Below are 18,027 nucleotides of genomic sequence, written 5' to 3'. Positions count from 1 at the left end.
CCCCGGCTGCTGTGGAAACTGCCTGGGGTGTCTCCCCCTTTCGGGGCTCCTGGGGAGCTTGGGCAGGACACGAATCCAGCCTCAGACCCGAGTGGGCCGTGGGGGGCCTGCTGCGGACTGGGGTCCGCCTTCCTGCCTTCGGGAGAGCTGAAGAGCTAACAAAGCCGTTTAAAGCACTCAGGCTGCTGTGCACTTGTAAATACGAATATTTTTAATGGGTCTGGTTTAATGTTTTTCGCAGTGATTCCTTGTCTTTGGAGAGGAAAATACTTCAGCTCCGGGAAGGAGCCGGCAGAAGGCAGCCCGGTGACTCCAGTGCTGCGGCATCTCATATACAAAATCAAGTCTACTGGCCCCATCACTGTGGCCGAGTACATGAAGGAGGTCTTGACCAACCCAGCCAAGGTTCGAGTCCGGGAGCCGAGGCTGGGCCCGCTCTGGCAGCTTGGCGCGGTGTGAGCCAGGGGGCGTGTGCGCGGAGGGAGCCCGAGGGTCTCCATCGCGCAGTGCGGGTGACAGGGTGTGTGTTGGGAGGGCAGCAGCAGCCTGTGCGAGCATACACTTGTTTTCTTTTTGAGAATGGAAGGTGCAAGTTTTTACTGTTCTAAGATAAAGCACGGTAACAGCTTTCTGACCAGCATTTCCTTGTTAGCTCTACCAAGCTACTTGGTGAACGTCTGTGGTCCTTTTAGAATGTTTCACTTTGTACTGGGTTGAAATACGAGATCTGTGGAATTCCGGGGTTGCCTTGGCCTGTTGCTGTTGGTTGTGGTGGAGTGATGCAGTGTCCAGAGGTTTACCAAGGCACGTATCCTTTAATACCTGCACGCAGGGCTACAGCGTACCAAAAATTCGTACAAGGACAAGCTTAAGGACAAACACCTCTGGGTTGGAGTGAAGGTCGACTCATCATTTACTCACTCACTGAGGCTTCAGGGTGCCAGGCACTGGAAATACTGCAGGGGACAGGGAGCATGGCACTTACATTATAATGAGAAAATGAACTATAAACAAGGAAATAATTAAACCGGATAATTACAGATTGTAAGTGTTTCTGTAGGGAACAAAGCCAGGTTGATGGGATTGAAAGTAAGTAGTTGCAGTGGGAATAGGGACTGCAGAAGTTTGCTTACTAGGTGGCCAGGGAAGGCCAGTAAGCTTGAGCTGAGGCTTGAAGTATGGGGATAGGCTAACCTGGCAAAGAACTGGGAGGAGTACTTCCCAACAGAGGATCATAAATGAAAAGTTTTTGAGATGAGAAACGCCTTGGAATATACAGAGAAGAGAACGGCACTGGTATGGCTGGAGGGTGGTGACTGGGAGTGGGGGTTAATGGTGAGCAAAGTAGTCTGGTGGAATTTAGATCTTTGTATTAGTGCAATGGGAATCCATCAGGAAGAGCATTTAATGCTCGTTCTGTTGGCAGTGATATCAGGTGGAGATAGCAGTTTGGCCATAAGAGTCAAATACATGAGAAAGGTGGGGAATGCATTTATAAATTTGGTCATCATCAGTATATAGAGGGTGTTAAAACACAGGGAACCAGGGAGAGTATCCTTAGAGAAAAGGTTTCCCAGGGTTGAGCCTTGAGGTAACTCAAATTTAGAGTAGAGGATGTTTATTTAGGGATTCTTGAATTCATACAAGGACAAACTTAAGGACAAATATCTCTGGGTTGGAGTGAAGGTCGTCTTGACTTCGCTCTTGAATAGAATCAGGGTTTTGTGAACTTGGATGGGAATAAAAATTACACCTTTTCATTATTTTTTCTTTCATTTTTAGTGAGAACCTATCACTGTGTGACATTAGGTATATAGCATGTGAACTAGGTACCACAGTAGGTTGTTAACATCCATCTTAGATAACAGTAAAAAGAGAAAAAAAAAAAAAGGAAAAATATGTTCTCGTGATGAGAACTCATAGGATTTATTCTCTTAACAATTTTCCTATATATTATACAGAAGTGTTAACTATAGTTGTCATGTTGTACTTTACATCTTTAGTATTTATCTTATAACTGTAAGTTTGTACCTTTTCTTATCTTCCTCCAATTTCTCCTTCCCCTATATTTTCTATCTCAGGTAACCACAGGTGTGAACTCTTTTTCTCTGAGTTTGGTTTTTTGTTTTCTGGCTCTTTAGATTCCACATATTTAAATGAGATCAGAGGGTATTTTTTGTCTTTTTTTCTGTCTGACATACTTCATTTAACATAATGCCCTCAAGGTCCATCCATGTGGTGAAAAATGGTAGGGTTTATTTTCTATGGTTGCATAATATTCCGTTGTGTATATTTATCACAACTTTATCCATTCATCCATTGATGGACACTTAGGTTGTTTCTATGTCTTGGCTATTGTAGTTAATGTTGCTATGCACATGGGGGTGCAGGTATCTTTTGGGGTTAATGTTTTTGTTTCCTTTGGAAATACTGCGTAAGTGGGATTGCTAGATCACATGGTAGTTCTATTTTGAATTTTTTGAGGCTCCTCCCTGCTGTTCCCTTAGTGGTTGGACCAATTTATGGTACCACCAAAAGTGCACAAGGGTTCCCTTTTCTCCATATCCTTGCCAGCATTTGTTATCTTATTAATGGTGGCCATTCTAACAGGTGTGAGGTGATACCTCATTGTGGTTTTAATTTGCATTTCCCTCATTCACTTCTAACTGGAATCTAGCATTTCTCTAATTATGAACATAGGCAACAACCAGCAGCATCAGTGATACCTGCACCTGGAAATCACTGATGCTGTCATATCACAACAGAGTGATTATAGGTATTTCAAAATACCACTGTGCTCATCTACACTTAAAGACTTTGTTACTTACTGGACTGTTCACTCAATTTTATCTTTTAATACACTTATAAAGATGCATGTATATCACTGTATTACAGATTTGTTTTTTAAATATTTGGTAGGTATCTCAATTGATTTCTAATCCTGTGTGTTGTAAGTCTCTGTGAAGGGGTCTATAGTCTTCATAACATGCCAAAAAAACCCAAAAAAAAACCACCCTGAAATGCTTACTTTTGAAGGGAAAAGGAAAGGCTAGAGGGGTGATGCTATATGGAGTTAATTAAAAAAAATTTTTTAAAGATGGAAGTGACTTAATTTTATTTCTAATACTGAGAGTAAAAAGTTAAAAGCGGTAAGAGAAAGGGGGTGATAAAAAGATCCTAGCCCATGAGAGTTGTGTGAGGAATGGCAACAAGCCAGAGCACAGGTGGAGGGATTACATCTGGTTAAGGGCAGAAGGGGAAGGCATTTCATCCTTTGAGTGTAGTGGAAAGAATGGGAGCTACTGGAGGCCATGTGGGGTCAGGAAGCTCAAGCAGTCCTAGTAATAGTATTCTTTAATTCCTGTGTGGGCAGGTAATTCCTGTGTGCTAAGAGTAAGGCAGGTAGAAAAGGGGGCCTGAGGGGCTTAGGGGATTTTTTAACAAACAATTCTTGAGTGTCTCTTGAAGGTTAGTCAATATGCTAGAACTTGAGATGTGGAGATAAATAAGACATAGTCCTCTCCCCCAGATAACTATGCCTTCTGGTGAAGAACATAGGCATATATATAATTAAATACAGAAAAAGAAGCACTGAATTTAATCTGATGTTGAACGGCTGGAGGGGGAGGCCAGGGAGAGTGGTGTTGTGTTTGAGCAGATTCAATTTTACTGAGAAAGGAATGCCAGAGAGAAATGGAAGGAGAAGGGAGAGCATTCCTGTGGCATTGATGTATGGCCAAGCAGGGTTAATAAAAATAAAAGACTTCATTGAGATACAACATTCACATGGAAAAAAAATCACAGGTATACAGCTCGATGAATTTCACAAAGTGAATACTCCCATGTAACCAGTGCCTATCTAGGTCAAGAAAATATCAGTAGCAGGCAGGGTTAATTTGAAACAAAGTGAGGATTTGGTGAGGAGGTTGGAGGGGTAGGCAGGTCTTACCCTGTGGTGTGGGAGCAGCTAGAGGGAGAGAGGGGTAGGATGTAGGGGGGACACCACATTGCTTCTGCCTTTCTAGTCAAGTAGTAATTGTGTTTCTGAGGTTTTGCAAAATGCTACTTTGTATAAATCAGACAAAGATACTGTGTTTATCTTGCTTATCTAGAAGAGGGAACTTTCTTACTAAATATTTCATTGTATTCGTAAGATTTTGGAGGGTTGTTTTAAACTTGAAAATTAATTTTTTTTCCATTTCTTTCTTTTTATGTAGGGTTATTACGTATACCATGATATGCTAGGAGAACAAGGAGATTTCATTACTTCACCGGAAATAAGTCAGGTCTTTGGGGAGGTAATATGCAAAGTAAACTATAAAGGAAGCCCGTATCACAAACATATGAGAGCAGATCAAGTTCAGTTATTCAACAGTAGTGTTTTACAGCTTTGTTTTTATGTTTTATCAAAAGTTTTAATGTTTTAGTAGTGGATAAACTAATGGAATAGAGTGCAAAAAAGAAAATGGCATACAGGCTATCTGAGTTTACATTTTAGTGTAGAAAAAGAATGTAGAGATAAGAGGGACAAAAAGAAAAGAGGTGGACATAAAGAGGTTAGAAAAGAGGAGAGTCAGATGAAATACGAAAGTGGAAGGAGAAAGACAAAAGGAGAGGTGGAGAAAGAGGTGGAGAGTACTCAGGGAGTGAATACAGATAAAAAACTACGGAATTAGTGGACTCAAGATGTGTCCCATCCATGATTCAGTTAGAGTAGAAGTCTCCCTTTAAGAAACTAAATTCTTTTCAGGAATTCTAGTTCATTTATTTCCATATAAGAACTTCGATCAACTTAGAAATAGGAAATAGTATCCAGGAATTAAAAAACATTAATTATGCCTAAAAGCCATGTACTTATTGAAATATATGAGTGAAATCCTCTTATCTATGTGGCCTCCTATAGTGGAGGCTGCTTTTTAATCATTTTCTCCTGTTACCAAGCTACCGTAATCCCAATATAGTCCTTGTGTATACATAGCTATATGTACATATTGAATAACATACATGTGGTTGAAAACATTTTGTTTTATGGTGTAAAGTGTGTGTTTATACATGGAGTTTTACATTGTGGTATATTTTTATATTTACTGTAGTTTTTTCCTTGGCACAGCTCCTAGGAATATGGTTCATTAGTGAATGGATGGCCACTGGAAAAAGTGCAGCTTTCCAGCTGGTGGAACTGGGTCCAGGTAGGGGTACCCTCATGGGAGATATTTTAAGGGTAAGTAAGAAAAGAATGTCTTAAAGTCTCATGTATATGAATCTTACTACTTTTGACTGAGTTTGCAAACTTCATTGATTTCCTTGTCTTTCAGTCCTACCACCTGAATCTTTTACTTTACAACTAAAATATAAAATTATAATATAATGAATCATTACTTACTGTTGTCTGTAATCTTAAAAAATGGGGCAGGAGGAGAATGTAAAAGTTAAAAGTATAAAACATTTAGAAGACATTATGGGAGAACACATTTGTCTTCTGAGTAGGGAAGGACTTTTTTAATTACATAAAAAAACAAGCTATAAGGAAAATATTAATTTCAGCTATGTTAAAATTAATAACTTTTTGTTCTTTAAGAAATTATGAACTTTTGGTCTTTCAAAGACATCCTAAAGAGAGAGACGAGATAAGCCAGGAAGTGGGAGAAATTGTTTGCAACACATAACCAACAAAAAACTGGTGGTTAGAATACATAAAGAGCTCCTTTAAATCAATAAGAAGGTGACAGATGACTCCGAGAAATTCATGCCAAAAATGTGAACAAGTCTGTCATCAAAGAGGAAATTCAGATGACCAATAAAAACAAAAAGATGCTCAGACTCATTGGTAGTCAGGTAAATGAAAATTAAAATCACAGTTAGATACCACTGTACCCCTAAAATTAGAAAGTCTGATAACACCAAGGGTTGGTGAGGATGCGGAGATATGGAGCAATTGGGCACTCATACGATGCTTGTAAAAGTATAATTCGGTACAACCGCTTTGAAAAGCTACTGGGCATTATCTGCTAATGTCAGAGTTACCTGCACTGCTATTTTACTGCTAAGCATATACCTAGAGCTACTAGTGCATATGTGTACCAGTAGACATTTACAGAAGTTATCAGTGTTATTTAGAATAGCAAAAAAACTGGAAGCAGCATAAATGCCTGTTGATGGGAAAATAGAACAATTAATTGTGGTGTAGTCATACAGTGGAATACCAAGTGCTATGTGAAAATGCATGAAATCACAGAGAATGCAACATTCAACATGGAATTCATCTTGTGGAATGAAAAATAGCAAATTTGTAAAAGAATTCATCATATGATTGTATTTATATAAAGTCAGAAAATAGTCAACATTAGCAATATATGTTTAGTGATAAAAATATATATTTAGAAACATTCCTAAAGAAAAGCCAGGAAATGAGAAATTTGTATTTCAGAATGGTGGTGATATATGAGGGTGAAGGGAGGACATGGGGCTTTTTTTAAAAGAAAATTTATAAACATCTGACAATAAGAATCTTGATTGTATCTTTTTTTGGGGGGGGGGAACCCCACTGATTTAAGTTTCCAGAGCTCTATTTTTTATGTTTAAGTTGTTAAAGTCATTTGAATATAAAATATTTAATATTCCCAAATATTTTCTTATTTCAAGTACTTTAAAAATCAAGCACATAGCTCTTAAAATGTATAAGGGGTGATTCCCTAGATCAAGTCCTGAGAAATCTTAAAAAGCCAAGGAATTTAAAGGAATGGAAAAAAAATAGCCAAAAACATCATTACAGATTTAATTTCATTTTTGATCATACTTTATAAAGGTTTTTTTTTCTTGGGAAGAAGTTTTCCCATTTATGGTTTTATCTAAAAACTAAATTTGGAAAAATCATCTTGTCCTTAATTATCAGATTATACCTGCATATTTAGATCTCAAAAGTAGGAGGCAAATCACCAGTGGAAATTAAATTCAAATGAAAGATAATATTGTACTTTATGCTTTTGGCATTGAATTTTAGCATTAAAATACTAATACTTTCTTTTTTCTCATATTTACAACAGTAAAAGCACATAACTAAGAGAAAATTGAAAATGTGAAAGAATTGCAAAGTTAAACTGTCAAATTAATAGTGCCATGTAAATTTGATTTCCTGAGGATACAGTTGAGTCATCTCAAAGATGAGATTATTTTATAGACTTAGTGGCTTTATAAAATCAAAACTATATACATTTTATTTCCTTCATCTTTTGTTAGACTCCTTAATCTGATCATTGTTTTTATTGGATGCTAAATCTCTTCTTTTTATGTTATTCATAATTCTACTTTTTTTTTTAGGAAATCAAATGGTGTACTGTTCATTTCTTATGTAGACTATGTTTAATAATTCTAATAGGTTATGATTCTGATAGACTTCTGGAGAGTGGCTTATATGAGGAAGTAGTTTCTCTGAAACCAAACATACTTCTGTGACATGAGCAAATTATTGTGGTGTATAGTTAGAAAACCTAAAATCTACTCAACACATTGTATTTTGCCAGTTTTTCTTCTTTTTGTATTTAGGTGTTCAGTCAGCTTGGATCTGTGCTGAAAAACTGTGACATTTCAATACATCTGGTAGAGGTGAGCCAAAAATTAAGTGAGATTCAGGCATTAACACTGACTGAACAGAAGGTCTCATTAGAGCGAAATGCTGGCTACCCAGTGTATATGAAAGGTGTTACTAAGTCTGGGATTCCAATTTCATGGTACCGAGATCTGCAAGATGTTCCAAAAGGTAATTATTTAACATTTATTAATGAAAGGATTTTCATCACAACACCTCACAGTAGTGATAAGTGACCACCACCTTGTAAAGCAATATAATAGATTGAGTCAGTGCTGCCTAGTCCCTTATCCAGAGCAAAGTTTTTGCTAGAAAAGAGCATTGTTTTAGAAAATAAATTCACCTAACATTAAGAAACAGTGAATTTCACATGGCTTGGCAAAAACCAAACCAAACCAAACCAAACCCCAAATGTAGATCTCTGTCATACTTGTTTTTCTCTGCTCCTAAGATAGTACTGATGATGAAACAGCCCAAGGCAGTGGGGGCTAAAGGAAACAGTGTTAGTAGGTGGGTTTAGTTTCATTATCTTTTGCACACTCTTATTTGCCTAAAGGCAAGCAAGGGGTGGTGGGAAAATCCTGGCCCTCGTCAGGAAGCATGTTGGTGAGCCCAAATCTGAAGTGGTGGTCTCATCTTGGGCATCTCTGCCATTCCTGGCTGAGCCTTTGGGATGATTTTAAGAGATTCAGATCCTCTTCCAGCTAACCAATTTGTTTTAATTTCTTTCAGGCCTAGTAATGAATAAAAAATTGGTGACAGATATTTCGGCTTTCTGGCCCTGATACATGTGCAAATGAGAACAGTAATTATTCCTTTGTAGGTTCTGTAGGGTAGGTTTCCTGTGATGAGGTGGGTGACTGTGGTAGCAGTGACTGTGGAAGGGACACACATTCCAGTACAAAGACTAGGCATTCTCTTTTTGTTAATGTTCTAAAGAACCAATTAATTATTGCCTTAAAAATACTGAAACAACTTTTCTATTTTTAAATAGGGAACAGCTTTTATCTGGCACATGAATTTTTTGATGTTCTTCCTGTGCATAAGTTTCAGGTATTGGTGGGAAAAAAAATCACATTGATAATTAAATGACAAAGGGCCTTCTGTTGTAAGAATAAATGTATATGGTATTTAACTATTGTTGAAATTAACTATTTGGAATTCTGATTAAATACAGTTGACCTCTGCACAACACGGGTTTGAACTGCGTAGGCCCACTTATAGGTGGATTTCTTTTCAATAAACATATGGAAAATTGGAGATTTGTGACAATTTGAAAAAACATTTTCTCTAGTTCATTGGAAGAATAAAGTACATGATACATATAACATACCAAATGTGTGTTAATTGTGTTAGTGGTAAGGCTTCTGGTCAGCAGTAGGCTATTGGTAGCTAAGCTTTGTGGAGTTAAAAGTTACACGTACATTGTCAATTGCATGGGGGGGTTTGTGTCCCTCATCCCTGTGTTGTCTGTGGTCAACTGTAATTGAAAAGCAAAAATGAAATATTAGGTAGAATTCTTAATTCTCCTAGGATAGTTATTAAGAATTCTTAATTCTCTTGGGATAAAGACGTGAGAATGTAAGATGGTAGATGGCTGCAGTATAATGGAGGTTTTTTTTTATTTTTTAGCAAATTCTTTAAAATTCCAAAGATTAAAATTTGTCTTCATTCTTTCTGTGAGGAGATTAAAGATTTGGAGGTAGTGTATGTGCACTAGTAACTTCTAAGGCTAAAGGTATATATTATTACATGATAATTTGTTAGCAGAAGCTTCTGATTGTCTTGAGTCTTTTTTCCATTTTTTGGCACTTTCCATGCTACATGTTTTGTCTCCCACAGTTCCATCTCTTATCTAAATTACATTAGTAGTTTGCACCTATCAGTCTACTCATTGTTTCAAGGAAAAGAAGTAATGCCTTTACATAAGTTTAAGTGGTGAAGTGCTCTGCAGTGTCATCTATCTCATATATAAGGAGAGAACTGAGTTATTTTTGAGAACTTGCAAAAGCTTTTATGTGTTCTTTTGTTTAGAAAACACCACAAGGATGGCGAGAAGTACTCATTGATATTGATCCACAAGTTTCTGATAAACTGAGGTTTGTTTTGGCACCTTGTGCCACCCCAGCAGAAGCCTTCATACAAGTAAGAGAAAGTTTTTTCTTTTTTTTAGTTTACTGTCAACCAAATCTTCCAAGTCTCACTTTCTGAGTTACTATTTTAGACTTCCTTTACAGGGGTAAATAGCTGCTTGCAACATTACCTAACTATTTTACACTACTTTATTAATAGTGAAAGGATCTAGAGTCAGAAGTCTGGATTAAAATAATTTCTTAGCTGTGTGACCTTAATTTAATGTAATAAAGTTAGTGCTCACTCAACAAGTCCCTTACCTTCTCAGTTTGCCTCAGTTCCCTATCAAATGGTGACAGTATTGTCTACTTGACAGGAAATGTGATGTCTGTGAAAACAGTGTAGTACAGTGTATAGCAAAGCAACAGCCATCACTACTTATTGAGTACTTTGTACATACTACTCTGTATTTTCTCGTTTATTCTCAAAAGACTCTAGGTAAGTTTTATCACTCTCTTTGAGCTACTGAAAGGGCATGCCTTTATTGTCATGTTTCCACCCAGATCTGAATTTGGCTGTAGACTGTCAGAATGGACAACTGACCTCACAGAATAATCAGAGGAGCTTCCCTGTCATTATAAAAGTTCAAAAAAAATTAAAAAGCCCTATACTTCTCAGGAACTTTAGGGCTTTAAATTTCCTGTTTCTTTTCCACCCCAGAAAAAAGATTTCTGCTTTCTGAACCATAACTAAAAACTTCTACCTCAGAAGTTACTTGTTTTAAAAGCATAAAAGCTTTTTTTAAAATTAAGGTATCATTGATACATAGTCTTATGAAGGTTTCACATCAGCAATTGTGGTTTCAACATTCACCCATATTATTGAATACTCCCCGACCCCACTGCAGTCACTGTCCATCAGCATAGTAAGATGCTGTAGCGTCACTACTTCTGTTCTTTGTGCTATACTGCCTTCCCCATGACCTATCTCTATATATTGTGTGTGAAAAGCATAAAAACTTTTAAACATAAACCTATGAATCAAATTTTCTTTGCAGAGCATAAGTAAATTAAAATATCAGCCTAACTGCTTGTGAAAATTCTAATTTTTATATTCTGGCTACCTAATTTTATCTGAATGAAATATTCATAGCTACCAAGAGCTAACCCCCTGGCCCTGGGAGTTTGTAATTCTTTTTAGCTCTTGACTTGAGCAGTATTCACTTATGAGAGGGAGAGTGATGATTTGCCCTCCCCTTGAGTGGGACATGGTAACAGTCTGCCGTTTTGCAGAGTCATCTAACATGGTAAGACTGTCAGCATGCGGCACTGAGGTTGTCACGTCAGCCTTTAAGTAACTGCCCTTATCGTTTTCAGAGTTACACCACCGTAATGTACTTAATAACACTGGGGGCTAACCGGCTGTTCCATTTGATCCTCATAGTAAGCTTAGTATATATGTAATGAGGAAACAGACTCCAAAACGTTAAGTAGCTTTCTCTAGGAAGCAGTAGGAAGAGCTGAGACTCAGATCTCAGTTTGTCTCACTCTTCCTGTTAGACTTGTGCCATAAGCAGAGACATCAGGGCAGGACAGGGCTTCATTTTTAATAGGGTGGTAGAAGGGAGCAAAAAATGTTTGTTTTTATAAGAAATTTTTTTTGCCATTTTCACAGGGATTAGTGAAATTCCATACATACTCATCAAGTCAACAAATATTAATATTTGTCATTCTACTTTTTTAGGCTAATATATTTGCTTATTGAGGGCCCTTAGTTAATACTTGAACATCTTGGGAATTATGGGCCTCAGGTACATTGACACTAGTTTATAAGCTGATGTTTCTAGATACAGGGTGTATCATTGGGATACCTCTTGCCCCAACAGAAAGCATCATATATACTTAAAAGGGTCTATTTTGTTATACTGGCATGATGTTTTGAGTGTCTGTGTGCCAGCACAGTTCTGGGCAGACAGAAGTTCTTTTTTCACGCTTTCAACCCAGTGGAATATATTCATATGAATTATGACATGAAAGTAAGATCACCATAAATCAAATGATAAATGTACTTGACCATCTGGGGGTTGGGAAGGCCTTCGTCTTTTTATAAAAGGGATTAAAATTAAAATGCCTTTGTAAACTTAGTGGATGGCATCAAAGAACCAAGGTGTTAAAGGATGCCATGTGAAATGCTGAGTGTAGACAACACTCATATTGAGGGGGAATTTTATGTAACTAAGAAATGCTCATTGTAGAAAAACCTTAAACAATTCTTTTGAATGGTGTGTTTTGATTCGACTGTTCTTTACTAGCTTGATGAAACAAGGGACCATGTGGAAGTCTGTCCTGATGCTGGTGTTATTATTCAGGAACTTTCTCAACGCATTGCACTAACTGGAGGTGGTGCACTGATTGCTGATTATGGTCATGATGGAACTAAGACAGATACCCTCAGAGTATGTATAATTTAGTAACATGATTTATCAGAACATAATTGGTATGATTTTACTTAGTGATCATTTGTTAGTTTTGAAACTCATTGAAGATCTTACCTTTGGTTTCTACAATGTGTAGCATTGTTGTATTACACTATTATAATTAATATTAATTTGTATTATTATCATTACCTGTTTAACCTTAGATTTTATTATCCAACTCTGAACAGGTCTGAATTGTCTATATTCTTCCTTAAATTGAAGAACCTAGGTTTGTGTAGATCCTAGTAAACATACAAATGGAAAGATTTTCTTAAAGTTCTTTAATTTTTCTACCCCTCCATTAAAAAAAAATGGAGCTACTTTGCAGATTTGATCTAGCTACTATAATCATTCCAACTTCTTCTGTCATATTTTCAACATCTTTTTTCCTTTCCACAGGTATTCTTTTATCTTTCCTAAACATCCTTTCTATATTTTTTGAGTGATCAATTCTGTTCAATATACTATAATTGAAATACATTTAGATGCTATTTGTCATTTTCTAGATCTTTGGTTCATCTTACTTTATTGTATCTAAGAAAAACCTGCAGGTTTTTATTTTTATTTTTTTTATGCTGATTCCCTATCCTAACTTCCAGGATTCTCACATGATTCTGAGGCACTATTTGATGGACATACTTTGTAAATCACTGTCTAGGTTCTGATGACCTGAATTTATCTGGAGAATTAATGAGATCTCCTATATTCCATTACCACAGGCATTACTGAAAATGTTAAGTATCCATCAAGGGCATTATCTTCAGGCACTCCAACACTACACTTTACGTTGGGTTTTCCACATAGCATCTCATTTGAAGAAAGCATCCTACACATTAAGAGTTATAAACCACTGATTTAAGCCATGTTTTACTTTTTAACAGTTGTATAAGATATACTAAAATGATAGTATTTCTTTAATCTTGATAATGATAACCATAAAAGGATGACTCATCACTTTAAAAATTATGTTTAAGGGATTTTGTGGCCACAAGCTTCATGACGTCTTAATTGCCCCTGGAACAGCAGATCTAACAGCTGACGTGGACTTCAGTTATTTGCGCAGAATGGCACAGGGAAAAGTAGCTTCTCTGGGTCCAGTAAAACAACAAATGTTTTTAAAAAATATGGGCATTGATGTCAGGCTAAAGGTAATGATTTATTTTACTATCATTAAATATTTTCATTTCATAATACACCAAAAAATATTTCAAATAAGTTCACTGGGCCTTAACACTATTGTAGCTAGCCCCTTGGTGTGTTCCAGTCTTTTCAGTAGTGTAGGATTTAGTGTAACCAGACAGCCTGTGGGTGGATTAGCCTGGCAACTTTCGTGCACCTCCATATGAGGTAGAAATAAGACTTTCAAATAATGTGCATACATATTCATCAAGAAAACTTGGCTGTGTTTATGGGTCTGAATTTTATAATGGTCTGAAGACATCTTTAACTCAAGTGTAGATCGTATCACCTGGGAATATTTGTTAAACATACAAATAGGTTTGGGTCATAGCAACCTATGTTTTTAGTAAGTACCCCATGACTGAGGCAGGTGATCAGGAATCACATGTTAAACACTGCTTTATTGATTAGCTAACAGTCATTAGGGTTGCTGCATATAATTAGAAATCCTTTCTTTTGGTTATTTTTACTAAGAAAGCTTTTCTTTACAGGTTCTTTTAGATAAATCAGACGAGCAATCAAGGGAGCAGTTACTACAACAGTATGATATGTTAATGAATCCTAAAAAGATGGGAGAAAGATTTAACTTTTTTGCTTTGCTACCTCATAAGAGACTTCATGGTAAAAGTCAGACAAATGCATGTCAGTCAAAACCCTCTCCGTCACCTGTAGCTGGGTTTGGTGAACTTGCTTGGCGGTGATACTTAAGTTTGGACTTTTTACTCCTAAGTCGGCCTACAAAACCAAAATAAAGGGAATACATTTCATATATCACAGGTAAAAGTATTAAAGTATTTTATTTCTTCATAGCCAATAAAAATAGCCCATCTTATATACAGTACAACTAAACATTGATCTTTTAAGGTTGTGTCTGACTCTTGGTACAAATATGTGTTCTTAATGAAACAAGTTATTGTGAAACTGCCTAGTTTTATTTTTGTAAGGCTAGTTGTTATATTTTTACTTTATTTTAAAAAGTAAACATGACCTCTAGTTTAATAAAAGCTGGAAACAACCTAGTGGGTCGTTTAGAGGAAACTGATTAACTATCAGTCTGTCCATGTATTATTTTAAAAAATGAGGTAAAGCAGTATGTTCTAACATAGAAAGATCTCTGAGATTCAGTATGTAAAAAAAGTAGGGCACATCATGCTGACATAGTATATAATAATAGTGCTTCACTCTTCATGTATGAATTTTCAAGGAGTTAAGTAGAATTTCAGCTTTAGGTGCTGATGATGGAGACTGAACCTATTCTTTGAGTCTTGGGAGTATTATTCTCCTTTAATGGTTTACAAGACCAGAGTGATAAATATACTAAAAAAGACTCTTCATCTCAGAGGGCTGTTTTCAATAATGTGATTGGGATGAGAAGGGAGAAATACAAAACTAATGCTACTTGGCCAGTAATGATGAACGGTGTTTAACTGGCCCTCCTCCAATTCATGTTACTATCATTAGGTCTGTTACTAATAGAATTGAGTATGGCTGAGGGGTTGGAATATCATGCTTCATTGTTTTGATATATATAGTGTGGGGATGATTACTAGGATTAGAATGGAGAAAATAAAGGCAATACTCTCATTTATTGGGAATGGAATGTAGAAATTGCACAGGCAAATAAGTATCACTCTGGTTTGACATGAGGGGGAATAAGGGCATTGGTTGATGTGTAGTTTTCTGCATCTTCTAGAAGATGGTGAAAAATAGGACTAGTTAATAGTACTGTAACTAGGAATACAAGTTGTAGGATGTATTTGACTGTAATATGGGTGAAATGGGGTTTTTTTTTTTTTTTGGGAAATGGGTTTTTATCTGTATTAGATGTGATTCCTGTTGGGTTATTAGACCCTATTTCATTGACAAATACTAAATGGCATTACTAGAGCTGAGATGATAAATGGATCAAATGGAAGGTGAAGGTTTAGGTAAGGGTACCTTTATGAAATTTATTCCACTAGGTTAGTGCTGATGTAGCGGATGGCTGAGATTTGTGATGGCTGCTGTACCCCAAGGATATTTGGCCTCATGGTACATAGCATATAAAAGTTGTGGCTATTGCTGTAAATAAAATTCCAGTGTTTCATGTTTCTAAGAAGGTATAAAGTTCATAGTATGTGAATAAACAGGCAGATTAAAAAACATACAACGATGAGCTTTTGTCATGCAAATAATGGATGATTCATCCATAATTTTGATCTTGGCAAATGTGGGTTATCAGTGAAAATGTGGTTGTGTCTGATGTGTAGTGTACATCTAGGAATCCTGTTAGAATTTGTAAGACCAAACATACTCTTGGAAGGGAACCAAAGAGTCTTGATGATGATTTGGAGAGGCTGATGAGTCAATGAATGAATGGTTAATCTTATTTAGTGGGTGGGATTTTCAGATGTTAGTCATTAATGTTCTTATAGATTTTTCATGTTAGATTCTATGTGAGAATAATGACATGTTCATTTTAAGTATTCTTTGTGGTTAGTTCTGTAGGTTTTTCTTCAAAATCTTCATCTACTTGTGGTTAAGTGTTGATTGTGAGTGGTGGAATTGGTATTTTAATGAATTTTAGCTGGTGTTTTTTAGGTTTTTTTGGAGGTGTGCTGGTTTTTGGCTATCTAGTAGCTATGGCTACTGAACAATATCCTGAGGTTTCAGTATCTTGTCTTAGGGATGTTCCTTTCTGGGTTATTGATAGAGGTTATAGTGGTTTTATATGTGTTGAAAAATGATGAGGTGGAAGTTGTGTTCAAGTTTAATGGATTAGGAGATAGGGTGATTAATGATACTGGAGAGTCTGGATTTTTCAGTGAGGAGGCTATAGAGATTGTTGCATTGGCTAATAGTTGTAACCAACTGATCTTTATTAGGTATTCTGGCTATTGTGGAGGTTACTCATGGAGATTTAAGGATAAACTTAATAAGATTAGTGTGCAAAATGTTTTATATTTGATTCTATTATAGTTATTTAAAGAAATGCTTATAAAGAAATATTTATAATTTCATAGAAGTTAATTTGTTAGTGCAGACTGGTTGTTTTCTGTTCTGTGCTATTCATTTGTATATAAAACAGAAAGAGGGGGAGGAGCCAAGATGGCGGCATGAGTAGCACAGTGGAAATCTCCTCCCTAAGCCATATATATTTTTGAAAATACAACAAATACAACTATACATAAAAGAGAGACCAGAGGATACAGTACAACAGCCAGGCTACATCTACATCTGCAAGAACACAGCATCTCACGAAGGGGGTAAGACACAAAGCTGTGACCTGGTGGGACCCAAGGGCTCCCCAACCCAAGCTCACCGGCAGGAGGAAAAGAGTCAGAGTAGGGAGAGAGAGGAAGAACAGGACTGCTAAATAACCAGCTGTAGTAATCCACTCCAGGAGCACAGACATACATTGCATGGTGTGCTCGATATTAGGGAAACGGAAAAGTAAAATCTGTGAATGGGTCCCTGCAGCCGGCTCCCCTGGGACAAAAGAAAAGCGTGTATTTTTTGAAAGTCTTAAAGGGACAGGAGCTTCACAGCTGGATGGAATCGTCCTGGCACACTTAGCCCAGCAGGCAGGGAGTTCTAAGGAGCTTCGGGTGTCCCAGCCCCTGGGGAGGCATCGCAGCTCTGAATCCCCTCATGGCGATAAACAGCCTGCTGTTCATTCCCCCCAGCGCAGTGCCACCACAGTCGTGGAACAGCCTGAGGGCGGCTGCACCCACAGCAGCCGCCCAGTCTCCTCCCAGTGCGCAGCTGCCCGGGCCAGACCCAGGGGCCGATGCTGGTGTGTGGCTGCCCACCACAGGCAGAGGAAACCAGGGCAGGGCGCAAAGGGGCGCCATTCTCGCAGGAGAGTACACCCAGCCTGCCTGCCACTCCCTGCAGGGCTCTGGGCTACCCCGAGGGCTGCTCCCGGTGTGTGGGTAACCGACACAGGTAGCGGAGAGGGGCAGGGCAACCAGCAAGCAGGAAGGGACTCTGTTCACCAAGCTGATACACACACCACCTGCCTACAACTACCTCTATCGCCATGAAAAGGCAGAAGAATTTGGTCCAGTCCAGAATTACCCAAACCCCCAAGAGAGGGCCCCAAGAGACAGATATAACCAATCTTCCTGAAAAAGAATTCAAAATAAAGGTCATAAGCATACTGATGGGCCTGCAGAGAAATACGTGAGAGCTAAAGGATCAAGTTAGGAGGGAGAATACAGAAATAAAACAATCTCTGGAAGGACTTAAGAGCAGACTGGATGAGGTGCAAGAGACCATAATGGAATAGAAATCATAGAGAACAGGAATACAGAGAAGCTGAGGCAGAGAGAGATAAAAGGATCTCCAGGAATGAAAGAATATTAAGAGAACTGTGTGACCATTCCAAACGGAACAATATTCGCATTATGGGGTATCAGAAGAAGAAGAGAGAAAAAGGTATAGAAAGTGTCTTTGAAGAAATAATTGCTGAAAACTTTCCCAAACTGGGGAAGGAAATAGTCTCTCAGACCATGGAAGCCCACAGATCTCTCAACACAAGGGACCCAAGGAGGACAACAACAAGACATAATAATTAAGATGACAAACACCAAAGACAAGGACAGAGTATTAAAAGCAGCCAAAGAGAGAAAAAAGGTCACCTACAAAGGAAAACCCATCAGGCTATCACCAGACTTCTCAACAGAAACCTTACAGGCCAGAAGAGAATGGCATGATATATTTAATGCAATGA

At 37.5% G+C, this 18,027-nt stretch overlaps 1 protein-coding gene across 2 annotated transcripts in view; it reads left to right on the top strand.

Moving 5' to 3' along the window:
• The window catches only part of NDUFAF7 (NADH:ubiquinone oxidoreductase complex assembly factor 7), a 28,630-nt gene that overhangs the window by 150 nt on the left and 10,453 nt on the right, over positions 1-18,027 (top strand). Inside the window, exons 2-10 of one of the 2 annotated variants that reach the window (XM_073214277.1) lie at positions 242-405; positions 4,218-4,298; positions 5,111-5,221; positions 7,543-7,756; positions 8,580-8,638; positions 9,620-9,730; positions 11,970-12,113; positions 13,109-13,282; positions 13,805-14,090. In XM_073214277.1, coding sequence (XP_073070378.1) covers positions 242-405; positions 4,218-4,298; positions 5,111-5,221; positions 7,543-7,756; positions 8,580-8,638; positions 9,620-9,730; positions 11,970-12,113; positions 13,109-13,282; positions 13,805-14,014 — 1,268 coding nt within the window. In that variant the 3' untranslated portion in view covers positions 14,015-14,090. The remainder of the gene's footprint in view (positions 1-241; positions 406-4,217; positions 4,299-5,110; positions 5,222-7,542; positions 7,757-8,579; positions 8,639-9,619; positions 9,731-11,969; positions 12,114-13,108; positions 13,283-13,804; positions 14,091-18,027) is intronic. The other variant, XM_073214281.1, reaches the window with a different exon arrangement.

The sequence above is a fragment of the Manis javanica genome, chromosome 1, assembly GCF_040802235.1.
Source record: "Manis javanica isolate MJ-LG chromosome 1, MJ_LKY, whole genome shotgun sequence".
Lineage (NCBI taxonomy): Eukaryota > Metazoa > Chordata > Mammalia > Pholidota > Manidae > Manis > Manis javanica.
Note: the sequence above shows the minus strand (reverse complement) of the source record. Positions and strands in the feature narration are given on the sequence as shown.